Source organism: Elephas maximus, chromosome X (assembly GCF_024166365.1).
Source record: "Elephas maximus indicus isolate mEleMax1 chromosome X, mEleMax1 primary haplotype, whole genome shotgun sequence".
NCBI classification, from domain to species: Eukaryota; Metazoa; Chordata; class Mammalia; order Proboscidea; family Elephantidae; genus Elephas; species Elephas maximus.
In genome coordinates this window covers 133,189,411-133,214,425 of record NC_064846.1, presented here as the reverse complement: position 1 = coordinate 133,214,425, position 25,015 = coordinate 133,189,411, and the positions used below count along the sequence as shown (strand labels likewise).

Genomic DNA, 25,015 nt, shown 5'->3' with positions numbered 1-25,015 from the left:
TCACCTGGCATACCCCTTTCCTCCTTCTCTGACTATTCTAGTTCTTTCGTTTTCTTGCCATACCTTGTTCCATCTCTGCAATAAGGCTCTTAGCATTTCTGTTCTTACTCTTCCAAATTACTCTCACATGTTGAGTTTTTATCTTTAAAAATTTAACTCAACTATAAATACTGTTTTCTCTCTTGTTATAATGCATTTACATTTTTGATGTCTCAATTAGCTATTCCCTCTGCTAGTGGAGCTCACAGTTTATGTAGACTAGTACTTTTGGACTAGCCACACTTTAGGTATGTAATATGCTCTTAATAAATACAGATTCGTTAACCCCATTCTCTCGCCCCTCCCCAATTTTTTATTTTGAAAAATTTGAGACCTACAGGAAAGGTGAAAAAAGTAGTACGATAATCACCTTTGTATTATCTATTATACTCTTTACCCAGATTTACTAGTTGTTGACATTTTGTCACATTTGCTTATCTTTTCATTTGTATACTTGATTTTTGGTGTTTTTGTTTTTTTCTAAACCAGTCGATAGTAAGTTGCAAACATCATGAGACTTCACCCCTAAATACTTAAATATATATCTACTCAGCGTAAGGCCATTTTCCTACTTAAGTATAATACAACCCAAGAAATTTATTGATTTAATAATCTCTAATATTAAAAAAAAAAAAAATTTTTTTTTTTTTTTAATATTCATCAGTATGTATTGATTTCCCCAAAATGTTCCTTATACCTTTTTTTTTTTCCCCATCCCAGTCTAGTATCTAGAAAGGAATTGCAGGAATTTGATTGTTACCTCCTTAGTCTTATTTAATCTAAACTTGTCATGACTTGTGGCACTGAAATTTTTTTTAAGAGTTCTGGCCAGTTATATTGTAGAGTGTTCTACTTTCTGAATTTGTGTGATTATTTCCTCATGATTAGATTCATGTTGAACATTTCTTTGAAAAGAAGGTGATATTATTATATACTTCTCATTGCATGTATTAAGAGCACCTGGTTATCAGTTAGCCTAATTATTGGCGATAATAACTTTGATCCCTTGGTATCTAACGGATCTCTCCATCGTGAAGTTATCTTTTCTCCTTTAAAATTAATAGGTCATACATGGAGAGTTGACTATATAAATAGAATGGACCAATGCCATTTCCAATAATGAAACAAATTGCTTTTAACAAATAAAATGTCTGCCTTTAAACTCCATGCAAATTTTTGTCTAAAGTATAATTGGGATGAGATTATTTGCTACATAGAACTTTTACAAAAGAATTTGTCAAAAGACAGCTACTCTGACATATTTAAAACACATTTGTGATATGTCTTGCTTTGAATACACTTGTATTCTATATATATAACTCTAAAACAAGTCAAACCTTTGTCTTGTTACTTGGAAAAATCAATTTAGTTAAGAGTAAACAGATACGATCTTTGTGCTATATCTGTACCCCCAAATTAAAGCAAAATAAAAGGATTGAAAGTAATTATAATATCTACATAGGAGTAAAAGTGAAATTCCTCCTCTCCTCCCATTTTAATAGCATCTTTAGTTGGATTCAAAATGTATGCATACACTGTAGGCAGCCATCCTTTTTTGGAGCCATACCATTCATCAACCACTCCAGGAGTTTCATGGTAATTCTTTGCCACTGGAATACCACTTTACTATGAGCCTAACTCTCTCCCCCCATTGTACATAAAGTACATTCACTTTTTTCTACTTCCTCATGTAGTTGAATAATAAAAATCTCAGTTTATATACTCTCATTTGTGGTTGCATTAACACCCCCCCCGCAAAATGTATGTTCTTCGTGAATGTCATACGTTCTGTGTTTAACTTTATTCATCTTTTAGGCTTTGGGGTGAGCCTGTTAATCTACGTGAACAACATGACGCATTAGAATTTTTTAATTCATTGGTGGATAGTTTAGATGAAGCTTTAAAAGCCTTAGGACATCCAGCTATGCTAAGTAAAGTCTTAGGAGGTTCCTTTGCTGATCAGAAGATTTGCCAAGGCTGCCCACATAGGTAAGTGCTAATGACATGTTTAAAGTGTGTGTTGTACTGTTTTTTTTTTTCCTAACAAAAATAAAATTGTCACAAAAACAGAATTGTGCCACTGATTTCTAAATACCTGAGACTGTGAGTGAATTATGTGCTGTGCATACCCTGCTATTGTGGAGGGTTGAGGGATTGTTTGGGGGGGGGTTGTCAAATAACTTCTGGTTCCTTTTACTCTACCTTATTTATCTCTCGCTATTTATTTCCTCTAACGTTCTTTCATGTATGGTCATTCCTGGTAACTAAAATGGCATTTTGCGTATATCTACAGAAGCTACTTAAAAATTTGACCTTTATCGTAGAATTAATAATACTTTAAATATATTAAGCTTAGAAGATGACAAGTCTGCAACAGTATTTTCTAGACAAAAGAAATACTGACTTTCAAAATACTACTGATCATTGTTGTCATCCTTAAGATATGTTTGTGCACAAAACATTTAATAAGAGTTGACAAAAAATAGAAATTTTTTTTTAACTTAAAAGGAAAATTGTTTGATTAAGGGCTACTGTTGAAAATAGTTAAATAACTTTATTAATAGCTCATCACTGATAAACATGCATTTATGCCTATTGCGTGGAAGCTTTACTTTGGAATTTGTTGTGGTATATTACTAATTAATTTTGGTTTTAAATACCTTTTCATGAAATACCACAATAAGGTAGTATTTTCTACAAGCTAAACTGTATTACACTCATGGGTGTTGTGTCTGTGTATGATTAGTGGAGGTGATTCTCTTTGAACATAGAGAAATGAGAAATTTCCATGAGGTGTACTCTTAGCATTTATTGCGAGTAAAGGGCTATACTTACTCACTTGGGTAACTTTTGATCCTTTTGAAAGACCTTTTACATTCAATGGACAATAAAATTGTTATTTTAACCTCTTGTTTTTAGTTTTTTATAATATAGCCAGCTTTTTGGTCATCTGTTCATCCTTTTGTTTTAGTCAGTTTTCAGATTTATTTGGGAATTACTGTTTTTCTTTGCTAAGTGAAAATGTATAAAGCATGATTTTTTGTCAGCGTACTAATGTTCAGATACCTGCTTGACAACTAGTCTTGTTATACGCCATTGGGTTACATAAAGAATTCCAAGTCTATCTGTTCTAGGGCATTATTTGTCAACAAATAAGGGTCAACAAACTGTTGCCTGTGGGCGAAATCCATCCCATCACCTGTTTTTGTAAAGTTTTACTGGTTGAAATGCACCCATGCTTGCTCGTTTACATACTGTCTGGATGCTTTCCCTACAGTGGCAGAGTTGGGTAGCCACAGAGATCATAAGGCCTGCAGAGGCTAAAATATTTACTGTCTGGCCCTTGACAGAAAATGTTTGCTGACCCCTGGTCTTAGCATATCCTGCTTTTTAACTAGAGTCATAAGATTCAGTTCTTTCCCCCCCTCTTTACAGGCTTTTCTTGATTATAGTAGCATTTTGCTTAGTACCTACTTCACAGTCCGTTGGTGTCATTTATAAATGCCTTTGTGTACCTATCTTTTTTCCTTAACGAAATTGAGAATCCCTGTATATGAGAGACTTAAATATTGACTATCCCACAGTTCTTTACACATGGAAAACACACTCAGTATATTTATTGAATGAATGAATTTGATCGTTGGCATTGTATTCCCTACATCACATGTGTTCTGAATTTACAAATATGTCTCATCAGAAATCTCTAAAAGTCCCTTTGGTAGAAAATTGCAATCTGGATTGGTGGCTCCTGCTCAGATTGCTTATCCCCTACTCATTTGTGTGTTCAAACTTATGCTTTAGTTAGGCTTCTGTTAAAATTAGGAACATTAAAAAATTCAGCTCAGTAATACTTTAAAACATCCTTTTAAGGAAATGGATAAATTCATGCTAAATTACTATCTAAACAGATAATGGAAGCAGCATGGGAAAATATAATGAACTTATGCGTGAAGCCAGACAGACCTAGCTTAAGAACACCCATTTTGCCTACTGACCTTCCCAGTTCACTCTTCTCTGAAGTGGGGTGGTAGTATTTTTCTAGCAGGTTTTCCGCAAAGATGAACCCAATATCGTGTGTAAACAACCTCATGTGCCCAGCACATAGTAAGTGGCTGATAAATGTTCAGTAAGTGACCAGTAAATAATAACATTCTATGATTATGGGTTTTGTAATATATAATACATACTACAGATGCATTTGTCATAAAGTCCATAACTAAAATGTTTAGAAAACTAAAATATTAATCCTAAGTCACTGATCATTTCTTAAATGATGTCTTTAGGTACGAGTGTGAAGAATCTTTTACAACTCTGAATGTAGACATTAGAAATCACCAAAACCTTCTTGATTCTTTGGAACAATATGTCAAAGGAGATCTATTAGAAGGTGCAAATGCATATCATTGTGAAAAATGCAATAAAAAGGTATGGATTGTCCAGTTTTGTTTAAAATATTATGATTGCATTTAATGGATTAGGAAGAAGTTGTTTTTATTCATTCCCAGAAGAATAGTTCCTTTGTATTCCCTAAGATGTCTTGGTGGCACAGTGGTTAAAGTAATCGACTGCTAACCGAAAGGTTGGCGATTCGAAACCACCAGCGGCTCCTTGGGAGAAAGATGTGGCAGTCTGCTTCCGTAGAGATTTATAGCCTCGGAAACCATATGGGGTCACTGTGAGTTGAAATCGACTCAGTGGCAGTGGGTTTGGTTTTGGCTTGTATTCCCTACCCTATTTTGTTTTGGTGGTAGCAGAGAGGTAGTCAAGATGATAACAGTTTTAAAGGTTTTTTCGTAGAAAGGAGGTAATGGCAGAGGGACTAGGGAAAACAAGTAAATAAGAGTGAATAGTTTTAGAAGTCATAATAGGCTAATATCACATTCACTTGTCTCTGAGTTACGCAGACACTTTTCATCACAACCCTGAAACAAACTGCTGTGGCACTCCTTAGAGCTACAGAGCTGACAAGGGAAACATTTCTCCTCTCAGTCCAGGGTTACTCTTCAAAGCCATGAAGTTCCCTGAAACTGTTAATTCTTCATTTAGCCAAATCAGATTTCTTCTACCACCTGTGTTTTGAACCATTTGGATCAGATTTTTAGACCCACCTAATTAGTTTTTTTCTGTGAGAGCTTAACAGCACTTTGGAGAGACAATTGTCTCTCTCCCTCTTACAACACACACACAAATAAATAAATATAAAATACTGTGTATCTTTCTGGGCTCCCACATCCTCTTACCTCCAGCTCACTTGTGTTATTTTGACTTCACACACCATTTGGAGAGGTATCGAAGTCTAGAGATTGAGATCAAGGGCTTAAAGCCATACTGTCTGCCATTCCACAGCTCTGAGACTTGAGGCAGGCTACTTATTAACCTCTCTGTGGCCCCTAATCCTCATCATTAAAGTAAGGTTCAGTAGTACTTGACTCATAGGGTTGTGAGAAATAAGTATGTTACTACTTTTACAGCACTTAGTATATTACCTGGCACCTAATTGTGCAGTAAATATTAGCTGCTATTAACAATACCATTGTATTTCTTCACTTTGCTTATAGCAAACCACCTTCATTAGTAGAGTAGCAGTAAAAAACTAACATGGTTAGATAGCATTGACAATATGGAAATCAGATAACAGGTAATATCATATGACTTATTTTTAGATTTGTTGTTGTTGGGTGCCATCAAGTCTATTTGAGCTCATAGCCACTCCATGTGACAGAAGAGAACTGCCCCATAGGGTTGTCTTGGCTGTAATCTGTATGGAAGCAGATCGCCAGGTCTTTGTCCAGTGAAGCCTCTGGGTGGGTTGGAACCTTTCTGTTAGCAGCCAAGTGCTTAGCCATTTTGCCACCAGGGCTCCTTATGTTTTTAGATTTAGTTAACATTTAAAAAAAACAACTGTGACAGAATTACCTTGGTTATGTTCATTAACATGTATTGGTTTACACCTATACATAATTTTGGATGAGTCTTAAGAAATTTTATTAATTAATTTAAGTTTGGGGTTTTTTACATTGATTATAAGAGACTGTCTAGTAACTTTCTTTATTTTAGGTTGATACAGTAAAGCGCTTGCTGATTAAAAAATTGCCTCCTGTTCTTGCTATCCAACTAAAACGATTTGACTATGACTGGGAAAGAGAATGTGCAATCAAATTCAATGACTATTTTGAATTTCCTCGAGAGCTGGACATGGAACCCTACACTGTTGCAGGAGTTGCAAAGCTGGAAGGAGATAATGTAAACCCAGAGAGTCAGTTGATTCAACAAAATGAGCAGTCCGAAAGTGAGACGGCGGGAAGCACAAAATACAGACTTGTGGGTGTACTCGTGCACAGTGGTCAAGCGAGTGGAGGACATTATTATTCTTACATCATTCAGAGGAATGGTGGAGATGGTGAGAGAAATCGCTGGTATAAATTTGATGATGGAGATGTAACAGAATGTAAAATGGATGATGATGAAGAAATGAAGAACCAGTGTTTCGGTGGAGAGTACATGGGAGAGGTGTTTGATCACATGATGAAGCGCATGTCATACAGGCGCCAGAAAAGGTGGTGGAATGCTTATATACTTTTTTATGAACGAATGGACACAATAGACCAAGATGATGAGTTGATAAGATACATATCAGAGCTTGCTGTCACTACAAGACCCCATCAGATTATTATGCCATCAGCCATCGAGAGAAGTGTACGGAAACAAAACGTACAGTTCATGCACAACCGAATGCAGTACAGCTTAGAGTATTTTCAGTTTATGAAAAAACTACTTACATGTAATGGTGTTTACTTAAACCCTCCTCCAGGTAAGTATCTAGAATTAGCTTCTTAGTAATAAAGAATAATTCTTGTTTTACTTGTAGGATTTCTTAGCAGGCATCAGCGTGTGTTTAATTTTTTTTAAGTTCATAAAATTAATGTTTTATCTTCATTTAAAATGGGTCTAAACTTTTGCTTTTGGTTATTTTTAAATCACCTTTAAAATGACTACCTTTGAACACCACCATATGTTGACTTACTGGAAACAGTTTGCATTTTAACAGTTTGTATTTGACTCAAGCATTAGTTTTCTAAGACTCGCCACCATTAGTGGAAATGCAGACTTGTTTGAAAATGGGACTTAAACGCAGAAATGTGTTTGATTTTTATATCTATCGTATTTTTAGGGCAAGATCACCTGTTGCCTGAAGCAGAAGAAATCACTATGATTAGTATCCAGCTTGCTGCTAGATTCCTCTTTACCACAGGATTTCACACAAAGAAAATAGTCCGTGGCTCTGCCAGTGATTGGTACATGGCTTTGAATTTTCATTTGTGATACACCAACAGCTGGTTTGGTCTTTTAATGTGTCGCTTTCTTTTTTACAAACCATGTGAATTTTTTTCTTAATAGACTATTTTTTAGAACTGTTTTAGGTTTGCAGAAAAATTGTAGAAAGTACAGAATTGTCATTTGTCCCCTCCCTGCTGCATACCGTTTCTCCTGTGAACACCTTGCATCCCTGTGGTACATCTGTTACAATTGGTAGACCAACGCTGATACATCACTATTAACTGAAGTCTGTAGTTTACGTTAGGATTCTGTATTACATAGTTATTTGAGTTTTGACAAATACTTAATGTCGTGGGTCCACCATTTATCATATAGAATAGTTTCACTGCCCTAAAAATGTCCTTTGTTCCATGTATTCATCCCTCTCTTCTCCCTCTTAGCCCCTGGCAACCGCTGATCTTTTATTCTGTACGGTTTTGCCTTTCCAGAATGTCACATAGCTGGGATCATACACAAACCGTGAGAATTTGGAACGTAAAATAACTCTTGGTTAGCAATAGTGGGAGGAATCATATTAAAATGATTACTTACTCTAAACATGGCCTTTTTATTGTTTAGAAGCTGGCTTGTACTTCTATTACCTAGATCATATCTTTGATACCCTTATACAAAAGATTACAACATGAGGCGTAAAAGTCTTAAGCTTTTTAATTTCGAAGTTACTAGGTTGTAGCTTTCATAGATTAAATTTTACCCTAAGATTTAAAATGTGAAAAATTAAAATGCTTTTTTTTAAATCCCTAGTAATTGTAACAAAGTATAGAGGCCATTATAATTCCTTGATTTAATGACTTTATTCATCCATCCAGAAGTAAGATAATAGAAGAGGGACACTATTTTGTCACTGAACCAAGAAGAGATAGGTAATGATTTGTTGAAGACTATATAAGCTTTCATCTATTTTGTAACTCCATGGGAATAGATCACAACATAGTGTTCATCTGGCATTTTGATATTTAGTGCTAGAAGCAACAACCATTGCTGCTTTTCTCCAACAGTAGTAAAAGGTGTTTTTTGTTGTTGTTGTTTTTAAGTCTTACAAAAATATAGATAAAGGTGTTTGATTTTTATTGGGTTCATAGAGACCCATTCGTTTACTATAGAAAGCAGGTTACTGAGTTCATATTCATAGGCTTTTTTCTGTTTTAGGTATGATGCACTGTGTATCCTCCTTCGTCACAGCAAGAATGTACGTTTTTGGTTTGCTCATAACGTTCTTTTTAATGTTTCCAATCGCTTCTCTGAATACCTTCTGGAGTGCCCCAGTGCAGAAGTGAGGGGTGCATTTGCAAAACTTATAGTTTTTATTGCACATTTTTCCCTGCAAGATGGGCCATGTCCTTCACCTTTTGCATCTCCTGGACCTTCTAGTCAGGTAATTACACAGCTTACTTTCTAATGATTTAAGTGTTAATAAATAAATTCTTTATTCTGGAACTGAATTTACAGGTTTGATATGTTTACATACAGTCCCATTTCTGAGTTCCATTAAAATTAATTCATAGCAATCAATAGTGATGGGCTCTCTGTAAAAAACAAGGGAATTTCCTGTTTAATTAATTACATGCAATGATTTAGTTACAAACATAGGAAGTGGATTTTTTTATTTTGAAAAATTTTAAATGAACTTCACAACTTACAACAGTATGAAGGTTTTATAATCTACCTTGGAACTTCATTATCCCTCTTCTGAGAAGCAAACCTTTTTAGTAGTTCTTGTGTGATCAGTCCTTCCAGAAATTTCTGCCTATATTCAACTTATATATGTTCATGTCCTTTTTTATGCAAGTAAAAGTATATTATACCTGTACTTTTTTGCTGGAGGAAAATAAAAGGCTTATTTTTTTTTAATCATTTATAGGCTTATGATAATTTAAGCTTGAGCGATCACTTATTAAGAGCAGTACTAAATCTTCTGAGAAGGGAAGTTTCAGAGCATGGGCGTCACTTACAGCAGTATTTCAACCTGTTTGTGATGTATGCGAATTTAGGTAAGCATTTGTTTCATAATTTTATCTTAATGCATTGATTCTGTATTTCATATTCAACGGCATAGTCATTTAGGCCAAGTGATGACATATAACCTGATCTAAATTAGAAACAGTATTCCATAAAACCTGTTGTGAGTTTTATCTGAACCTTTTTTATGGCACTTTTTACCTTGTACTTCAAAAGTTACTTATGTATATGTCTGTGATAGATGCAGGTCAGGATCTGTGTCTTAATCATGTTTTTTTCTGGCAGCTTTTTGAAAATACTGATTCCTAAGCATCATCCCATACCAACTGAATCAGAATTCCTAAGGCTACCACAAGGAATCCATATTTTGAAAAGGTCCCCAGGTTGTGGTTTTGATTTTGTTTGTTTTTGCTTTCAACATTTTATTGTGCTTTAGGTGAAAGTTTATAGAGCGTATTACTTTACCATTCAATAATTTATACACAGATTGTTCTGTGACACTGATTGCAATGTGTCAGCACTTTCCCTTTCTACCCTGGATTCCCTGTTTCCATTCATCTCGTTTTCCTGCCCCTGCCTGCCTTCACACATCTTTGCTTTTGGGCAGGTGTTGCTTGTTTGGTCTCATATATTTGATTGTTCTATGGAGCACGTTCCTCTCAAGTGTTAATGTTTGTTTTATAGGCCTGTCTAATCTTTGGCTGAAAGGCAAACTTTGGGAGTGGCTTCGGTTCTGAGTTAGAAGGGTCTCTAGGGGCCATAGTCCTGGGGGTTCCTCCAGTCTGTCAGACTAGTAAGTCTGGTCTTTTTTGTGAATTTGAGTTTCGTTCTACTTTTTTCTCCTGTTCTATCTGGGACCCTCTATTGTGATCTGTCAGAGCAGTCAGTGGTGGTAGCTGGGTACCATCTAGTTCTGGGCTCAGGCTGGTAGAGGCAGTGGTCCATGTGGCCCATTAATCCTTTGGACTAATATTTTCCTTGTGTCTTCAGTTTTGTTTGTTCTCCTTTGCTTCAGGCAGGATTAGATCAGTAGTTGTATTTTAGATGGTTGATTGCAAGCTTTTAAGACCCCAGACACTACTCACCCAAAGTAGGACTTAGAACGTTTTATTCATGAACTGTGTTACGCCAGTTGACCTGAATGTCCCCCGAGAATATGGTTCCCAGTAACTCGGTCCCTCAAGGTGTTTGGATATGTCTAGGAAGCTTCTGTGACTGTGCCCAGTGTGTGCTCTATTACGTATATACACATACGTATATAAAGGTATCACCAGCCAAGCCTATATCTGTACATGGATATACTCCTATAGTCCTTCCTGCATATCTACAACATACATATCTACCTACGTATCTGCTTGTAAATTACTGTTTTTACTGTTGTTGTAAGGTTGTATATGTTGGAGTATTTACCGTGGTGGCCGCCCCCCCCCCTTTTTTTTTTTTTGGCATTACTCTCCCTGTCTTTTGCCTTGGTCAAGTTGTGCAGACTTCCCCTATGGTGTGTTTTGCCTTTTCCTTCACCAGAGTTAATACATGTCTACTATCTAATTAGTCATTTTCCCTCCACTCCCCTCCCCTTTCTGGTAACTGTCAAAGATGGTTTCTTTCTGAGTGTAAACCTTTTCTTGAGTTTTTATCAGTGGTCTCATATAATATTTGTCCTTTGGTGATAATTTTGCTCAGCATATTGCTCTTCAGATTCATCCATGTTGTGATGTATTTCTGGGATTCACCATTGTTCTTTATCATTGTGTGTGAACTCCATTGTGTGTACATACCATAGGTTACCTATCTATTTATCCAGGGTTGTTTCCTTCTTTTTGCTATTGTGAATAATGCTGCAGTGAACGTGGGTGTGCATATGTCAGTTTGTGTGATGGCTCTTACTTCTCTAGGATATATACCTAGGAGTGAGATTGCTGGATAATATGGTGTTTCTATTTCTAGCTTTTTAAGGAAGTGCCATATCATTTTCCACAGTGGTTGTACCATTGTACATTCCCACCAGCAGTGTGTTAGAGTTCCAGTCTCACCACAGTCTTGCTGGCATTTATTGTTTTTTGATCATTGCCATTCTAGCTAGGGATGAGATGGTATCTCACCGTGGTTTCGATTTGCATTTCTCTAATGGCTAATGATCAAGAGCATCTTTTCATGTATTTGTTGGCCACCTGAATGCCTTCTTTAGTGAAGTGTTTGTTCATGTCCTTTCTCCATTTTTTAATTGGGTTATTTGTCTTTTTGTTGAGTTGTTGAAGTTTTCTGTGTATTTTAGAGATCAAACCTTTATCAGATATGTCATTGCCAGAGATTTTTTTCCCAGTCTTGAAATTCTCTTTTTACCCTCTTGGTAAAGTCTTTTGATGAGCATAAGTATTTAATTTTTAGGAGGTCCCAATTATATCTAGTTTATCTTCTGGAGTTTGTGCATTTTTAGTTATGCCTGATATTCTATTTATGCCATAGATTAGGGCTCCTAGCATTGTCTCTCTGTTTTCTTTCATGATCTTTATAGTTTTAGGATTTACATTTAGGTCTTTGATTCATTTTGAGTTGGTTTTTGTGCCAGATGGTTTGTGATAGTCAAGTTTGAGTAAAGGACTGTATATAACATTTTGTTAAAGTAAAATAAATTAAGACTAGTGATATATAAATATGTTCACTTAAGGAATTTACTTGCCTTTATTGACATGTATTACTTCTGTATTACAATAATACTGTCCTCTGAGTGGCCTTCTCTAACATCGCCTGATTATTTCTTTTCAGTGATTCCATAATGTTTCCATAAAAATTATGCTATACTGTCCTATACTTATTTTTGTCGTGTTTCGATAACTTTCAGATTTTTACGTTGCTCCCCAACTAGATTTCAAAGATCGGAGCATTGCATTATAGCACTTAAACTTAGTAAATGTTTGTTGAATGAATAGATTGATAGTTAGGAATATCATCAGAAATCCCTCGTTTTCATCATCATTTGGTGTTTATTATCTTGAGATGGTAAGTTTCCCATGATTGAAATTATAAAAATGAGAAATCAGTGAATCAAGTGTTTGTGCACTGGGGCCCCAAAAAACTAATTTATCGAGACATACTCCAGTTAAAATCTTGGTGGTGATAATGCGTATTTAGCCAGATTTTGGAACTTACTTGGAGACATAGCAGATAGTTTGTAATAACTTCTCCAAAAGTAGAAAATATATCCAAAATGGAGTTAAGTTCTGTACCTAAGCATCCCTGACATTTCAGGTTTTTTTCTGATTAATTACCAATTGAGCCAAACCTTATAGCATAAGGAACATTCTGCTTGACATTTTCCTTTTTCTGATACTCTGCAGCTTGTTTTTCTCTCCACTTACCTGTCCAGACCTGAGATGTTTGGGTATTTGTAGTTGAGAAAGGAATATTATATAAACGAGCATAAGTGGCATCTGTATGTCAAACTTAAGAAATACCATATTTAAGCATTCAAAAACATTCTGTTCAACTCCTGCGTGTGCTTAGCATGCACAAGGCCCTGTGTTTGATCCCCAGCACCTTCATTTTGGAGCCCTGGTGGTGCAGCGGTTAAGAGCTCAACTGCTAACCAAAAGGTCAGCAGTTTGAATCCACCAGGCGCTCCTTGGAATCCCCGTGGGGCAGTTCTGCCTCCATCCTGTAGGGTCGCTATGAGTCGGAATTGACTCGAGGGCAGCGGGTTTTTTGTTTTTAATGGTTCATAAAACACACCTCATTGCTCAGTAATGTAGTTTTAGTTGTAAGGTTTCCCTGCAAAAATCAAGTACAGGTTTATAAACCTCAGTATGAAATCCTTAAGGCCAGATATATTTTGGGATTCAGAATTCTTTGGCTTTAGGAAGATAAGGCAGTGCATAACCAAAAAAAACCCAAACCCAGTGCCGTCGAGTCGGTTCTGACTACACATTATGTATCATCCTCAGCAAAGTCAGAGACAGCGTGTTATAATCAAACACGTTAGTATTTCCGTAATAAAGCATGAATAGCCACACAAGGGGCGGGGGTGGAATAAATGAATGCTGTAAATAGCCTATTGTCAGTTCAGGTCAGATTTTCCCATCAAACACAAGTTTTGATGCCAATTTTATGAGAAAACTTTGTTTATGATAGCTCTAGGATTTCAGGTAAGACATTGTGAATCTAGCAGTTAAATTAAGGCAGACTACTGTATAGTGAGATGTAGATGCAAATAAAGAGGTAGTTGCCATAAAGTATGTTAATAGCTGTAACAGAGGAAAATACAGTATGTTGTGGAAACACATTGGTAGGGATACCTGACTAGATTTATGTAGTAAGAAAGGGCTTATTGCAGAAGTTGATGGGGGATGAGTAGACAAATATAAAGACTTGAAATTACCTCCGCTTTGCTCATTGGAGGAAACGAAAGTTACTCAGCCTGACTAGAATTGATGTGGGAATGGTGATTAGGATTCCCTGATCATGCTGTTCTGGCAAGGGAGTCTAGACTTAATTAAGCCCTAGGGTATTGATGAGCCATTGTATGGTTGGAAACACATTTACCTTCTAAACAGATCACTGTGACTTCACTGTAGAATGGATCACATTGGAGCAAGGATAGAGGTTGTTCAGATGACCTGTAGATAGAGCATCATTGTGGCCTTATTAGGAAGTTGACGGGGGGATACGAGTAGTGATGGTAGTGATTTTTCTAAGAGGTAGAATCAGCAGGGTTTGGTGACTGGATATTCAGGGGACCAGGACAGGGAAGAGATGTTAAGAATGATACCCAGTAAAATGATACTCATGAAGAGTGTGCTTTTCTTAGTTCAAGTAGATACGCGAGACCAAATGGGCAGCTCCTGTCCGGAGGTGAGATGAGAAGGCAGAAAGGGATAGGAGCTGGTTGAATAGACACAAGAAATCCAGGGTGGAAAGGAGTGTGTGGTCACATTAGAGGGATAACAACTAGGGTCACATAACAATGTGTGTATAAGTTTTTGTATGAGAAACTAACTTGAACTGTAAACTTTCACCTAAAGCACAATAAAAAAAAAAAATGATGCCCAGGGTTCTGACTTGACCAATTGAGTAGTGCCTTTTACTGAGAAAAGGGGCGTAAGATATAAAACACATATGTGGAGAAAGATGATGCATTTACTCTGGGTCACTTTGAGTTTGAGCTTGCCTGACACCCAAGTAGAGATGTCCAGTAGAACAGTAAGATACATGCCTAAAAATATTTTGGGATCATCTGAATGAAAATAGCCAGACTTAGAAACCATTCGAGCAGGTTTCATCATCCAGGGAAAGCATAGAGTGTGGGAAGATAGCCTGGCATGGGAACTTTGAGGAGCATCAGTTTGAAGAAGAGGAGACAAACTTACAAATAAGACCAAGGAGAAGAGGTAGAAAGAAAATAAAAATAAGGAGGAGGGAGTGGTCAGGGTTTGAGATTCCTTAGCTTTACACCAAGAAAGTTAGGGCAGAAAACATTGGCATGGGTTGAGTAGTAGGAAAATGAAAACGCGGACACGCAAACTTTAGATGTCTTTTTCAAGAAGTTTGGCTGTTTTTTTTTTTTTTGGCTGTAGAACAAAGAAGAAAGACAGGCAATTTATAAAAGAATTCTTATTTCTCACTTGATTTAGTTGTTTTTATCCTCCTACCTTACGATGAGCACTGCAGCATCTTCCTCATGGCCCAACATTGGAGCGTCATAGTCATGATCATTATTTCACAATTATATAGTACTTAAATCTAATTACACTAAATCAGTAAATTTTCTCTTCTGGTTAAGTAATTCTGTGAATGCTAAGCAGAAGTATTATGCTTTTGATTATAAAAACAATAGACAAATATTTTATTTTAGTAATGAAGCCTCTTGCCAACCTAATTTTTTCTTCTCACACATTCTTTTCTTTTTTTCCCTCTGTTTCCCACTCTTTACTGTAGGTGTGGCAGAAAAGACACAGCTTCTGAAATTGAGTGTACCTGCTACCTTTATGCTAGTGTCTTTAGATGAAGGACCAGGTCCTCCAATCAAATATCAGTATGCTGAATTAGGCAAGTTATACTCAGTAGTGTCACAGCTGATCCGCTGTTGCAACGTTTCATCAAGAATGCAGTCCTCAATCAATGGTAAAATAAAATGTTTCATTTCTTTACAGTAGTTTTAAGATACTGCTAAGGCATATGTAGTACTTGATTAAAAGTTATTCTGAAGATGTTTAAATACAAAATAAGAGTCTAAAGGTCCATGCTTTGGAATATTTTATAATATTTTGGGTCCTTTAGCTTTTTCACCTGTTTAAAGGGATCTTTATCTATTTGATATTGAGGTTCACACCTTGTTCACGAAGTAGTTTAAGAATATTTAACCTTTGTTTAGTTTAATGTCAATGTCAGCGTTTAACTTCCATATTTTATCATCTTGGCATATCCGGTCATTGTAATGCATAATACTACTTTCTGCATTGTACTTACAAAACGAAAGTTACTTTTCTAAAATAAAAAATTTTTAAGCAATTTTCTGTGATGAAAGTATGTATCGTTACTGTGCAGAAGCCTCTCAGTTTTTCATTGGTGACTGATATATATTCTAGGTAATCCCCCTCTTCCCAATCCTTTTGGTGATCCGAATTTATCACAACCTATAATGCCAATTCAGCAGAATGTGGCAGACATTTTATTTGTGAGAACAAGTTATGTGAAGAAAATCATTGAAGACTGCAGTAACTCGGAGGAAACTGTCAAGTTACTTCGTTTTTGCTGCTGGGAGAATCCTCAGTTCTCATCTACTGTCCTCAGTGAACTTCTCTGGCAGGTTAAAGGAAAATAATCATTCATATATCTCTCTAATTTAGTTTATTGTTCCTTTAAGTAAGTCCTTCACCATGTTGCCTGTTTTTAGGTTGCATATTCATACACCTATGAACTCCGGCCCTATTTGGATCTGCTTTTGCAAATCTTACTGATTGAAGATTCCTGGCAGACTCACAGGTAAATACCCTTTTACTTAAATTCACCCTGGTTCTAGACATAACTGAAATTACCAGTCAGTGCATAATACATTTTACTTTAGGAGTTCTATTAAATGTTTTATCTTAAACAAAAACAATTAAAAGAAGGATAAACATTAATAAAAATTCCCCTTTCCCTCACAAATTTACTTTTGTTTTCTCTCAGTACCCAAATTTCATACTTACTGTACTTTTTTCTTTTGGTTGATCCCCTTCCCGCCCCCCCGCTTAAGGAAAATTAGCCTAGGCTTTTGATAAATATTTGAGTTTCATTCATGATGTCCTAGAATTATTTTAGGATTAGATTATATTAGTTGTAGAATTAGTCACTTGAGGTAACATTTAAAAAAAACCTTTAGATACCTAAAAATAGGTCCTAGGTAAGTAGTTAGTTTTTTAGTATATGAGAAGTTAGAGTGCTTTTTTTTTTTTTTTTTTTTTAGAACTAAGATGTTAACCAGCTAAACTGGCCCTTAAACTTCTGCAAGAATTCCTGATTGGTTTTTCGCAACAAAGGATTAATAAATTACCTTTAATCCCAAGAGTTACACAGTTGATGATGAATTATAGAATGAGTTGCCACCTCTGCCAGGTTTTGTAAATTCCCTTCCTACATGGATGATAGTATAATAGTTTATTTTGGTAAACAACTTAATTAAAATCTGCGGAATAGATTATCTCTCATCTGTCAATAATCAAAACAGAAACTTAGAAATTCTGTAACAGCAAAGTACTCAGAGAAATTACAATCTTGAATCTTAGTCGAGCTTGCAAATGCCAGAATTTTATACAAACAATCAGTTTTCATGAGACAAAATTTAGTTGTTTCAGCTTATACCCCTTTACTTCAGGAAGTATTCAGTGCCCTTTTTAATATGATCAAAGAATTTGAGATTTTTCTTAAGAGTTGGTTTTCATGGTACCCTAACATCAGTATTTTGAAGAAAATTTTGAGCGTTTACAGCTTTAAGTCCGTCACGTCTTAGCTATCTTGTTTCATTAGAGTAAGTGATGATGTTAACAACATGTATACTGTGAGAAATCAGCTTTTGTCTAAAGAGATTACTATGGTATTGTTACTATCAATCAGTGGCCCAAGATTGAAAGTATTTTTCTTTAGTTCACTCGATAAACAGTGTTCAAGTATTTGTAGAGCATCTCTATGTGCCCAACACTGCTAGGCACCTGGGAACAACGCAGGCAAAGATAATATTGGTAGAAATGGCATTTGAAAGCAGCTTATACTAGTAGGAAGAAAATACGATGTGGCAGAACTATCGACTGGCGTTTCATTGTCACTTGACAAAAATGAAGGTAAAAAACAGAATATGTACTTCAGTGTTTCAGTTAAACAGCAGAAAGCCTGTACATGGTTTTGTTCTTTTGTCTGAAATGACTAAACGTTGCAAAGTTGCTGTAGCAGTGACTCTCAAACAAAACATTGTATAAGTGCATGTAATGCATTAAATCCTTGCTTTTTAAATTGAAATATTCTGTTAAGTAAAATATATGGTGTATATAAGAATGTTGACGATCCAGGTTTTTTTTTTTTTTTAAATAAAAGTAGAATTCACGTAACATGAAATTCACCATTTTAAAGTATACACTTCAGTGGCATTTAGTACATTCACAGTGTTGTGCGATCATCACCACCATCTAGTTTCCAGAATTTTTCCTCACCATAAAAGAAAACCCTGTACCCATTAAGCAGTCACTCCCTGTCCCATCTCCCCTTTCTGCAATCACTAATCTGCTTTCTCTATCTATGGAATTGTATAATATGTGGTCTTTTGTGACTGGATTCTTTCACTTAGCATAATATTTTCAAGGTTCATCTATGTTATGGCATGTATCAGTACTTCATTCCTTTTTAGGCTGAATAATACCCCATTGTATGGAAATGCCACGTTTTGTTTATCCATGTGTCATTTAACATTTGCATTGTTTCCACCTTTGGCTCCTGTGAATAATGCATGTGCAAGTGTTTGAACATGTTTTTACTTCTCTCGCGTACATACTTAAGAGCGAAATTGCTGGCAGGTAATGTTTTTACCACAAAAGAAACAAGGCGTATTTTTGTTCTAAAATCATTTTTAATATTGGTTATTGAGGGGAAGAACAGGAAATAGTGACTGTATGTGTTGTTCCATTGCAGTTCAACCGGAGCTGAAATGAAATCATTGACAAATCAACCAAATTGTACTATTGCCGATAACAATTGCTTTACCTGTCCTGTGTTACTCTTATTAGAAGTCACCTTAGTTCTGTATTGGCAAATCACTGTTCCATAGTCATTGGCACCTACCTTCTGAAATACAGTGATAAAAGGAAGTGACTTACAACAGTCATAGACTTAGTTAACTTTAATTTTGGAAGTTCACGTTACTTTTAGTGTCCTGAGTTTGCTTCTAGTAATATATTCAAATTACATACATAGCAAAATCATTTGGGGTTGGTAATAAGTTGGTAAGACTCTGGAGTCAGACTGCTAGGCAGCCCCCCACTTGCTAGGTATGTGACCTTGGGCAAGTGATGAAACCTCTCTCTACCTGTTTTCTTATCTGTTAAAGGGTTTAATAATAGTACCTACTGTTTAGGGTTAGATTCAGTGACTACATCAAAACATTTCTTGAATGGCACATAGTAGTGGGCATTCAGTGAATGTTAGTTACCATTCAATTTTAGAAGTTTTTGTTTTATATCTGGCTCTTTTTCAGAATTCATAATGCACTTAAAGGGATCCCAGATGACCGAGATGGACTGTTTGACACAATCCAGCGCTCTAAGAATCACTATCAAAAAAGAGCATACCAATGTATAAAATGTATGGTAGCTCTCTTTAGCAATTGTCCTGTTGCTTACCAGATCCTACAGGTGAGAGGTTTTTTTTTTTGTTTGGTTGGTTATTTTTTCCTTATAATTTTGTAGAAATCAGAATTAAGAATTCTGTTTTAAGAGTGTCATGAGAATTGAAGGTTGTCATTTTAACTTTGAAAAACGTTCTGAATCCTCTTACATATTTAGTTTCATTTTCTTTTGAAGGGCAATGGAGATCTTAAAAGAAAGTGGACCTGGGCAGTGGAATGGCTTGGAGATGAACTTGAAAGGCGACCGTACACTGGCAATCCTCAGTATACCTATAATAACTGGTCTCCTCCAGTACAAAGCAATGAGACATCAAATGGTTATTTCTTGGAGAGATCACATAGTGCTAGGATGACACTTGCAAAAGCTTGTGAACTCTGTCCAGAGGAGGTAAAAAAAGCCACCAGTGTGCAGCAGATAGAAATGGAAGAAAGCAAAGTAATTCTTCACTTTATAGGCCAGTGTTTATGTAGTAATGATTGTGTGAAAAATAGTTATGTTCCAGTTTTGTTTGCTTTAGTGTTTGCTGTATTTGGTCTTAAATTAGGGAGAAATTCTGTGAAATTGTCTGAAATGTAGTACTTCTGAGAGACTCCAAATCAGGGTTTTTTCCTATTACTTTGTTTATTTGCACTAATAGAAAAGTTGGGTAATGGGTTAGTTTTGTGGAGTTCTAAAAATTTATTTCAAATAGAAAGAAAAAATAACCTTGAATTTGCCTTACAGAATTCTTTATATCTCTTTAAATAATTAACACTAGGAGCCAGATGACCAAGATGCCCCAGATGAGCATGAGTCACCCCCACCAGAAGACGCCCCGTTGTACCCCCACTCACCGGGGTCTCAGTACCAACAGGTAAATAGGAATCTGCTTTCTGTTTTTTTATCCCCAGAGCCACCCTTTTATGCTTTATTTAAAGGATGGGCAGTTTGTTGTTTTTTTTTTTTTGTATGTGCGAGTATAAAGAAATGGAGGGATGATCCCAACTAGCTTTGAGGGGGGTGATCAAAAGAGGAATTGTTGGCTTGGGGTCACGTTGCGACATGTCGGAACTGGCCCTGCAGTGTGTTCCTTGTCACATAGGGTCCCTTCTTGTGCTAGTAGTTAGAGTTGGTGAATTTGTGATAAGTTCTATCAAAGTAAAATGACGATCATTATTTAATGCCAAGGACCAAGATGGCGTTTCCTGTTGGATATGTCTGTAAGTGGATTCTGAAGACATTAAGATACGGGAAAGGAGTAAGAAGTTCCCAGTAACTTTCCCTGGAGTTTCAGTGATCTTAAAAATTGATGAAAAGAAATCAGGGATTTGGGAGATTTCAGTAGGTGCTTTTAACTGTAAAAACTAAAGAACTGAGGCAATACTTAGATGAGGAAACATTCTAAATGAGAACTTGTCGTTCTGAAACACAGATGTGGCTAGTTCATACACATCTTTTAAGACGGTTATACTCAACCTTGAATAGGCATCAAAATCCCCTGGAGGGCTTGTTAAAATAGACCCCTGGGCCCCATCCCCCGTGTACCTGACTAGGTAGGTTTGAGTGGTCCCCGATGATCTGTATTTCTGACAAGGTCCCTTGGTGACGATGGTGGTGACGACGATGATGCTAGACTGAGGACTACATTTTAGGAACCATCTTATTAAGACATTCTTTTATTTCAGGGCAGGAATAGAAACATGCTGAATAGTTACACATATTCAACTTTTTTTTTTTTTCCATCAGACAAATGACAGAAAGTAAAGCCTGAAATCTTCTTGGCTGATGGGGGGATGTACAGAAAAATAAGAGTACTGTGTAGGGCTCAGGGGCTTAAAAGACCAAATCCACAAGGAGAAAAGTTAATGCCCCAACCCTGAGAAAGCTCGTATGTTAACTATGCCTTGCCTGATGAATCCATTATCTTTTTCAACATTGTTTTGTTTTCGTTAACATTACTTTGTGTTTAGGTTTATTGCTTATGCAGGTCTCATATCATGATCCATCAGGTTTGTCATATATAAGTTTCAGAGTGCTTGGAAAGTCGGAAAAATGTGTTCTAGCACACGAATCATTTTTTGTGAAGATTTTTGACCAGTAACAGATTGCTCTCATTTATCAGACTTGAGTCTACATAATTTTGGGCACCAAGTATGCATCCACACCTACAAAATTGCTGCTCTTACTTTGGACTTTGGGGTTTGTGTTTACACTAACTGTTCAAATTACTGATTTTTTAACCTTCACAAGCGTATTGAAAGCATAAGTCCCAGGAATAAAAGAAACGTTTACAGCAACTTCAGCCCATGATTTTAAAGTTGAAGTTAAATATATGAAAAGTTTTAACATCCAGGTGTCTTCTTCTCCCCTCTCAGAATAACCATGTGCATGGACAGCCATATACAGGCCCAGCAGCACATCACATGAACAACCCTCAGAGAACCGGCCAACGAGCACAAGAAAATTATGAAGGCAGTGAAGAAGTATCCCCACCTCAGACGAAGGATCAGTGAAATGCACATAATTAACTGGTTCCATCAAGACTGTGCACCCAGGCCTTACAGTCCAACCTTTTTCTGTGTCTGGCTAATATTTAAAACTAGAAAAACTATTCCTAATCAACATGGAGTGGAGAGTTTATTCACTGTCGTATCTGCAGAAATTTGCTGTCAATATATAACCCGCCTGCAGTGGAAAGTGTATAGTGTTTTGTAATAAATGGCCTAATGCTAATGTGTAAATGGCAAAGGTGTATATAGTATATTAATGTTTGACTGTGAATTCTTACACAAGAAACTTTTCTTGATGAGACTCACAGATCTACAGAAACTACCGAAGTTGATTTTCTTGTTATTCCCACTGCGTTCTGCAACCAGTGTTGCGTGCCTCATGGCAGTTGGATCAGCTCCTTTACAGAAACAAAAATAAACCAACAGCAACAAAACAGAGCCCATCCATGTCAACCACACCAATAGTTTCCTGTTAATTCTTGCCACTGGAGTCAATGTTGCTATGAGCAATGTGAGACTGGTAATCTTTGAATTATTTGGTTGATGTGGAAAATTGGTGACGTAACATTGTTTCTAGATCTTTTTCATTGCCTTTTTATTCTGATGTTAGGTTAATCACTTTGAAGCTATAGTTATGCTGTAACATTTAGCATGGCTTCACACCATGTTAGTGTAGCCAATGAGGAAAAAATTACTATAATGACAGCAGTTGCCCCAGAGTGGCAGCTGTATTGCTCAGAGCTTTTCCTTCTTACACCTAGACTATAAAATATAAAACAAGGGAAGAAACTGACAAATGGGCGGTTTTCAGTTGCACATATGTTCCTTATCTCTAATATTTGACAGTTTGGTCTCTGGGTGGGTAAAGAACACTTAGGTTTCAATAAGGGGGATTTTAAAAGATTTAAAACAAATATGCAAAAATTTGCTATGCCAGATGCTTGGAGCATAATAGAAGACTGTATTTGGTGTGCTTGTTTTGTTTCTTTGGTAGAACTTATTAGGTGAATCTTCTAAAACTTTCCTTCTGCTGGATCCCAGTGAAGCGGAAGTCCTCAGAATCCCACAGTACTTGGAGTACCACTACACCAAGATGTCCGGCTGATGTTCTGCTCAGTCACAGTTTTACTTGAAAGCAAGAATTGTCCTAGCTCCTTTCCCATTATTCCAAAAGTTTTAACATTCGAAGCAGGGTTTAATTAAAGAAACTACTGGTTAGTCAATATAATTGAGGTATCCCAATTTCAGAATAAACATTTGATTAAAGATCTAAGGGACTCAGTTAATACTGTATTTCAAAGAGAATTGGTAACTTGAATGTGTGTAATTTTTTGAAACCTGTCTTAAAAACCAAATACTCCTGCAAACAGATACAGCCCACCCTATTCTATTTAAATATTTCGCTGTTTTGTTTTATAGAAATTATTTTGCTGAATTCACAAATAGAAGTTGATTTAAGAAGAACTTTTTGTCCTGTGGTGTGTTTCGGGTTTTTTTTTCCTCTTCTTTTTTTTGTCTCCCCCCCCCTTTTTTTTAAGGGACTGCATATTAAAATCCATTCTGTGCATAGCATGTCAAGGCGTGATGGTAGATTCACAATTTCAGTCACCTTGAGTTTTTGTGCACAGAAAGATTTGACCTTCAGCCCTTTACTAAAGATTCAGAAAAACTTAGGATGTTGACACTGTAAAAGTTTCCTGACATAATCAATCTTGTACTTTTTGTATGTTTTTTATATACATGTATATTTAATGAGCACAAGCTTGGTTGTATTTTTTACAATTCAGTTAACAGGGAAATGTTTTGTCAAAGGCTACAGTTGGAAGTGAACAAAGCAGAAACAAAATTGAGAATTGCATTATTTTGTGATTAAAAGGGGCAGGTATTTAAGAAAAAGGTTTGGCTATCTTATTTGCAGTGTTCTATATAAAATCCATCTATGCTTCTGGGCTTTTTGTAATACTAGGAAATTTTGACACCAGATTTCGGTTTTTACTTTAAGCATATCACATCTGAATTTTTAATTTTAAGTTGGAGCGAAAGTTGTATAGTGTTTGCAATTCCAATTGGTCGTCTTAATTTAAAACTTCCTCAATTACAGGCTTCCTCAACAATGAACAAAATGAACTTTCTTTGGATAAGTTACTGTTGTTAAATACACCCTGTCACCATCTGAGAGGTGATTTTGTATTTCTTGCTCCTTAAGTAAAGTATGTACTTAATTTTAAAAGTTTAATGATTTCCAGACATGAGAACACTTGATGTTTGAAAACACTGTGAATTTTTCTCCTTGGAGGGGACCCCAACCTTGCTTTGAATTTACAAGCCTGCTTGTGCCAGGTGAGGGCTTGTGAATCCCTCGTTCCTCTTGTTTGAGGAAGGATTGTTGGTGTTGTGACCAGGAGCAAGGGAAGGTGGATGGCGAGGTGGTTATTTTTTTGTTCGTACCAATTATTTTCTATATTTAACTCCTAAGCAAGCATGAATGTATAAGCGGAAATTTTTAAGATGCGTGTTATTGTTAAGAGCAACACAGTGGTGATTTTGAGGTCTTTTTCTGAAGGTAAATGGCACATTTAAATTTCACGTCTTCAGAGTGCCTAAAGATCGGTTAATACTCCCTCGATTGATTTCTTGAGCCATATATTTCCTACTTTAAATGTTGGTTGAGGAATTGCTAGTGCTTTGAAAGAAATATCCCCAGAATTCTACATGGCATGATTACTTTATAGAAGACAGTAGAATCTGTTAATGTAAAGACTGAAGGTATTTGAGTTGTAGAACTATGTGAAACAAGGGTTTTGCCCTGTTGGATCTAAGTATTTCGGTGCACAACTTGGTAAAAACCACATTGCTGCTGTTTCTAAGCCGTCCGCCAACCAAATTTTCATGTTCAGCATTGTAGAGGCAGAAATAAGAGTTTAGTCATACTTGGAGTTTTTCTCTTTTGTTGATTTTTCAATGATTTCCCAACCAGGTCATTTAGCAGTCAGGTATACACATTTAGAATTACTAAAAAATTTTTTTATGATTAACTTTTATTAATAAGTGCTGACAACTTAAGTGTTTTAGTTTAGTAATGGATAAAGGGAGTCCCTGGGTGGTGCCAACTGAAAGGTTGACAGTCTAGTCTACCCAGAGGCACCTTGGAAGAAAGGCCTGGCGAGCTACTTCGGACAAATCAGCCAATGAAAGCCCTGTGGAGCACAGTTCTACTCTGAAGCACATGAGCTTGCCACAAGTCAAAGTGGAGTCAGACTCAAGGGCAACTACTTAATGCTTAAAGAGATCTAGAGCATTTTTTATTTAAAAACATTTGTAAAT

The 25,015-nt window shown here is 36.2% G+C and overlaps 1 protein-coding gene across 9 annotated transcripts in view; it reads left to right on the top strand.

Moving 5' to 3' along the window:
* USP9X (ubiquitin specific peptidase 9 X-linked) overlaps positions 1-22,149 on the top strand; it is a 134,171-nt gene extending 112,022 nt beyond the window's left edge. For 7 of the 9 annotated variants that reach the window (XM_049873361.1, XM_049873358.1, XM_049873353.1 and 4 more), the window contains 13 exons: positions 1,855-2,028; positions 4,323-4,464; positions 6,097-6,850; positions 7,211-7,334; positions 8,527-8,752; positions 9,239-9,368; positions 15,268-15,453; positions 15,918-16,138; positions 16,226-16,314; positions 19,052-19,208; positions 19,377-19,637; positions 19,960-20,055; positions 21,557-22,149. In XM_049873361.1, coding sequence (XP_049729318.1) covers positions 1,855-2,028; positions 4,323-4,464; positions 6,097-6,850; positions 7,211-7,334; positions 8,527-8,752; positions 9,239-9,368; positions 15,268-15,453; positions 15,918-16,138; positions 16,226-16,314; positions 19,052-19,208; positions 19,377-19,637; positions 19,960-20,055; positions 21,557-21,694 — 2,698 coding nt within the window. In that variant the 3' untranslated portion in view covers positions 21,695-22,149. The remainder of the gene's footprint in view (positions 1-1,854; positions 2,029-4,322; positions 4,465-6,096; positions 6,851-7,210; positions 7,335-8,526; positions 8,753-9,238; positions 9,369-15,267; positions 15,454-15,917; positions 16,139-16,225; positions 16,315-19,051; positions 19,209-19,376; positions 19,638-19,959; positions 20,056-21,556) is intronic. The other 2 variants (XM_049873360.1, XM_049873359.1) reach the window with 1 other exon arrangement.
* The last annotated feature ends 2,866 nt before the right edge of the window (positions 22,150-25,015 follow it).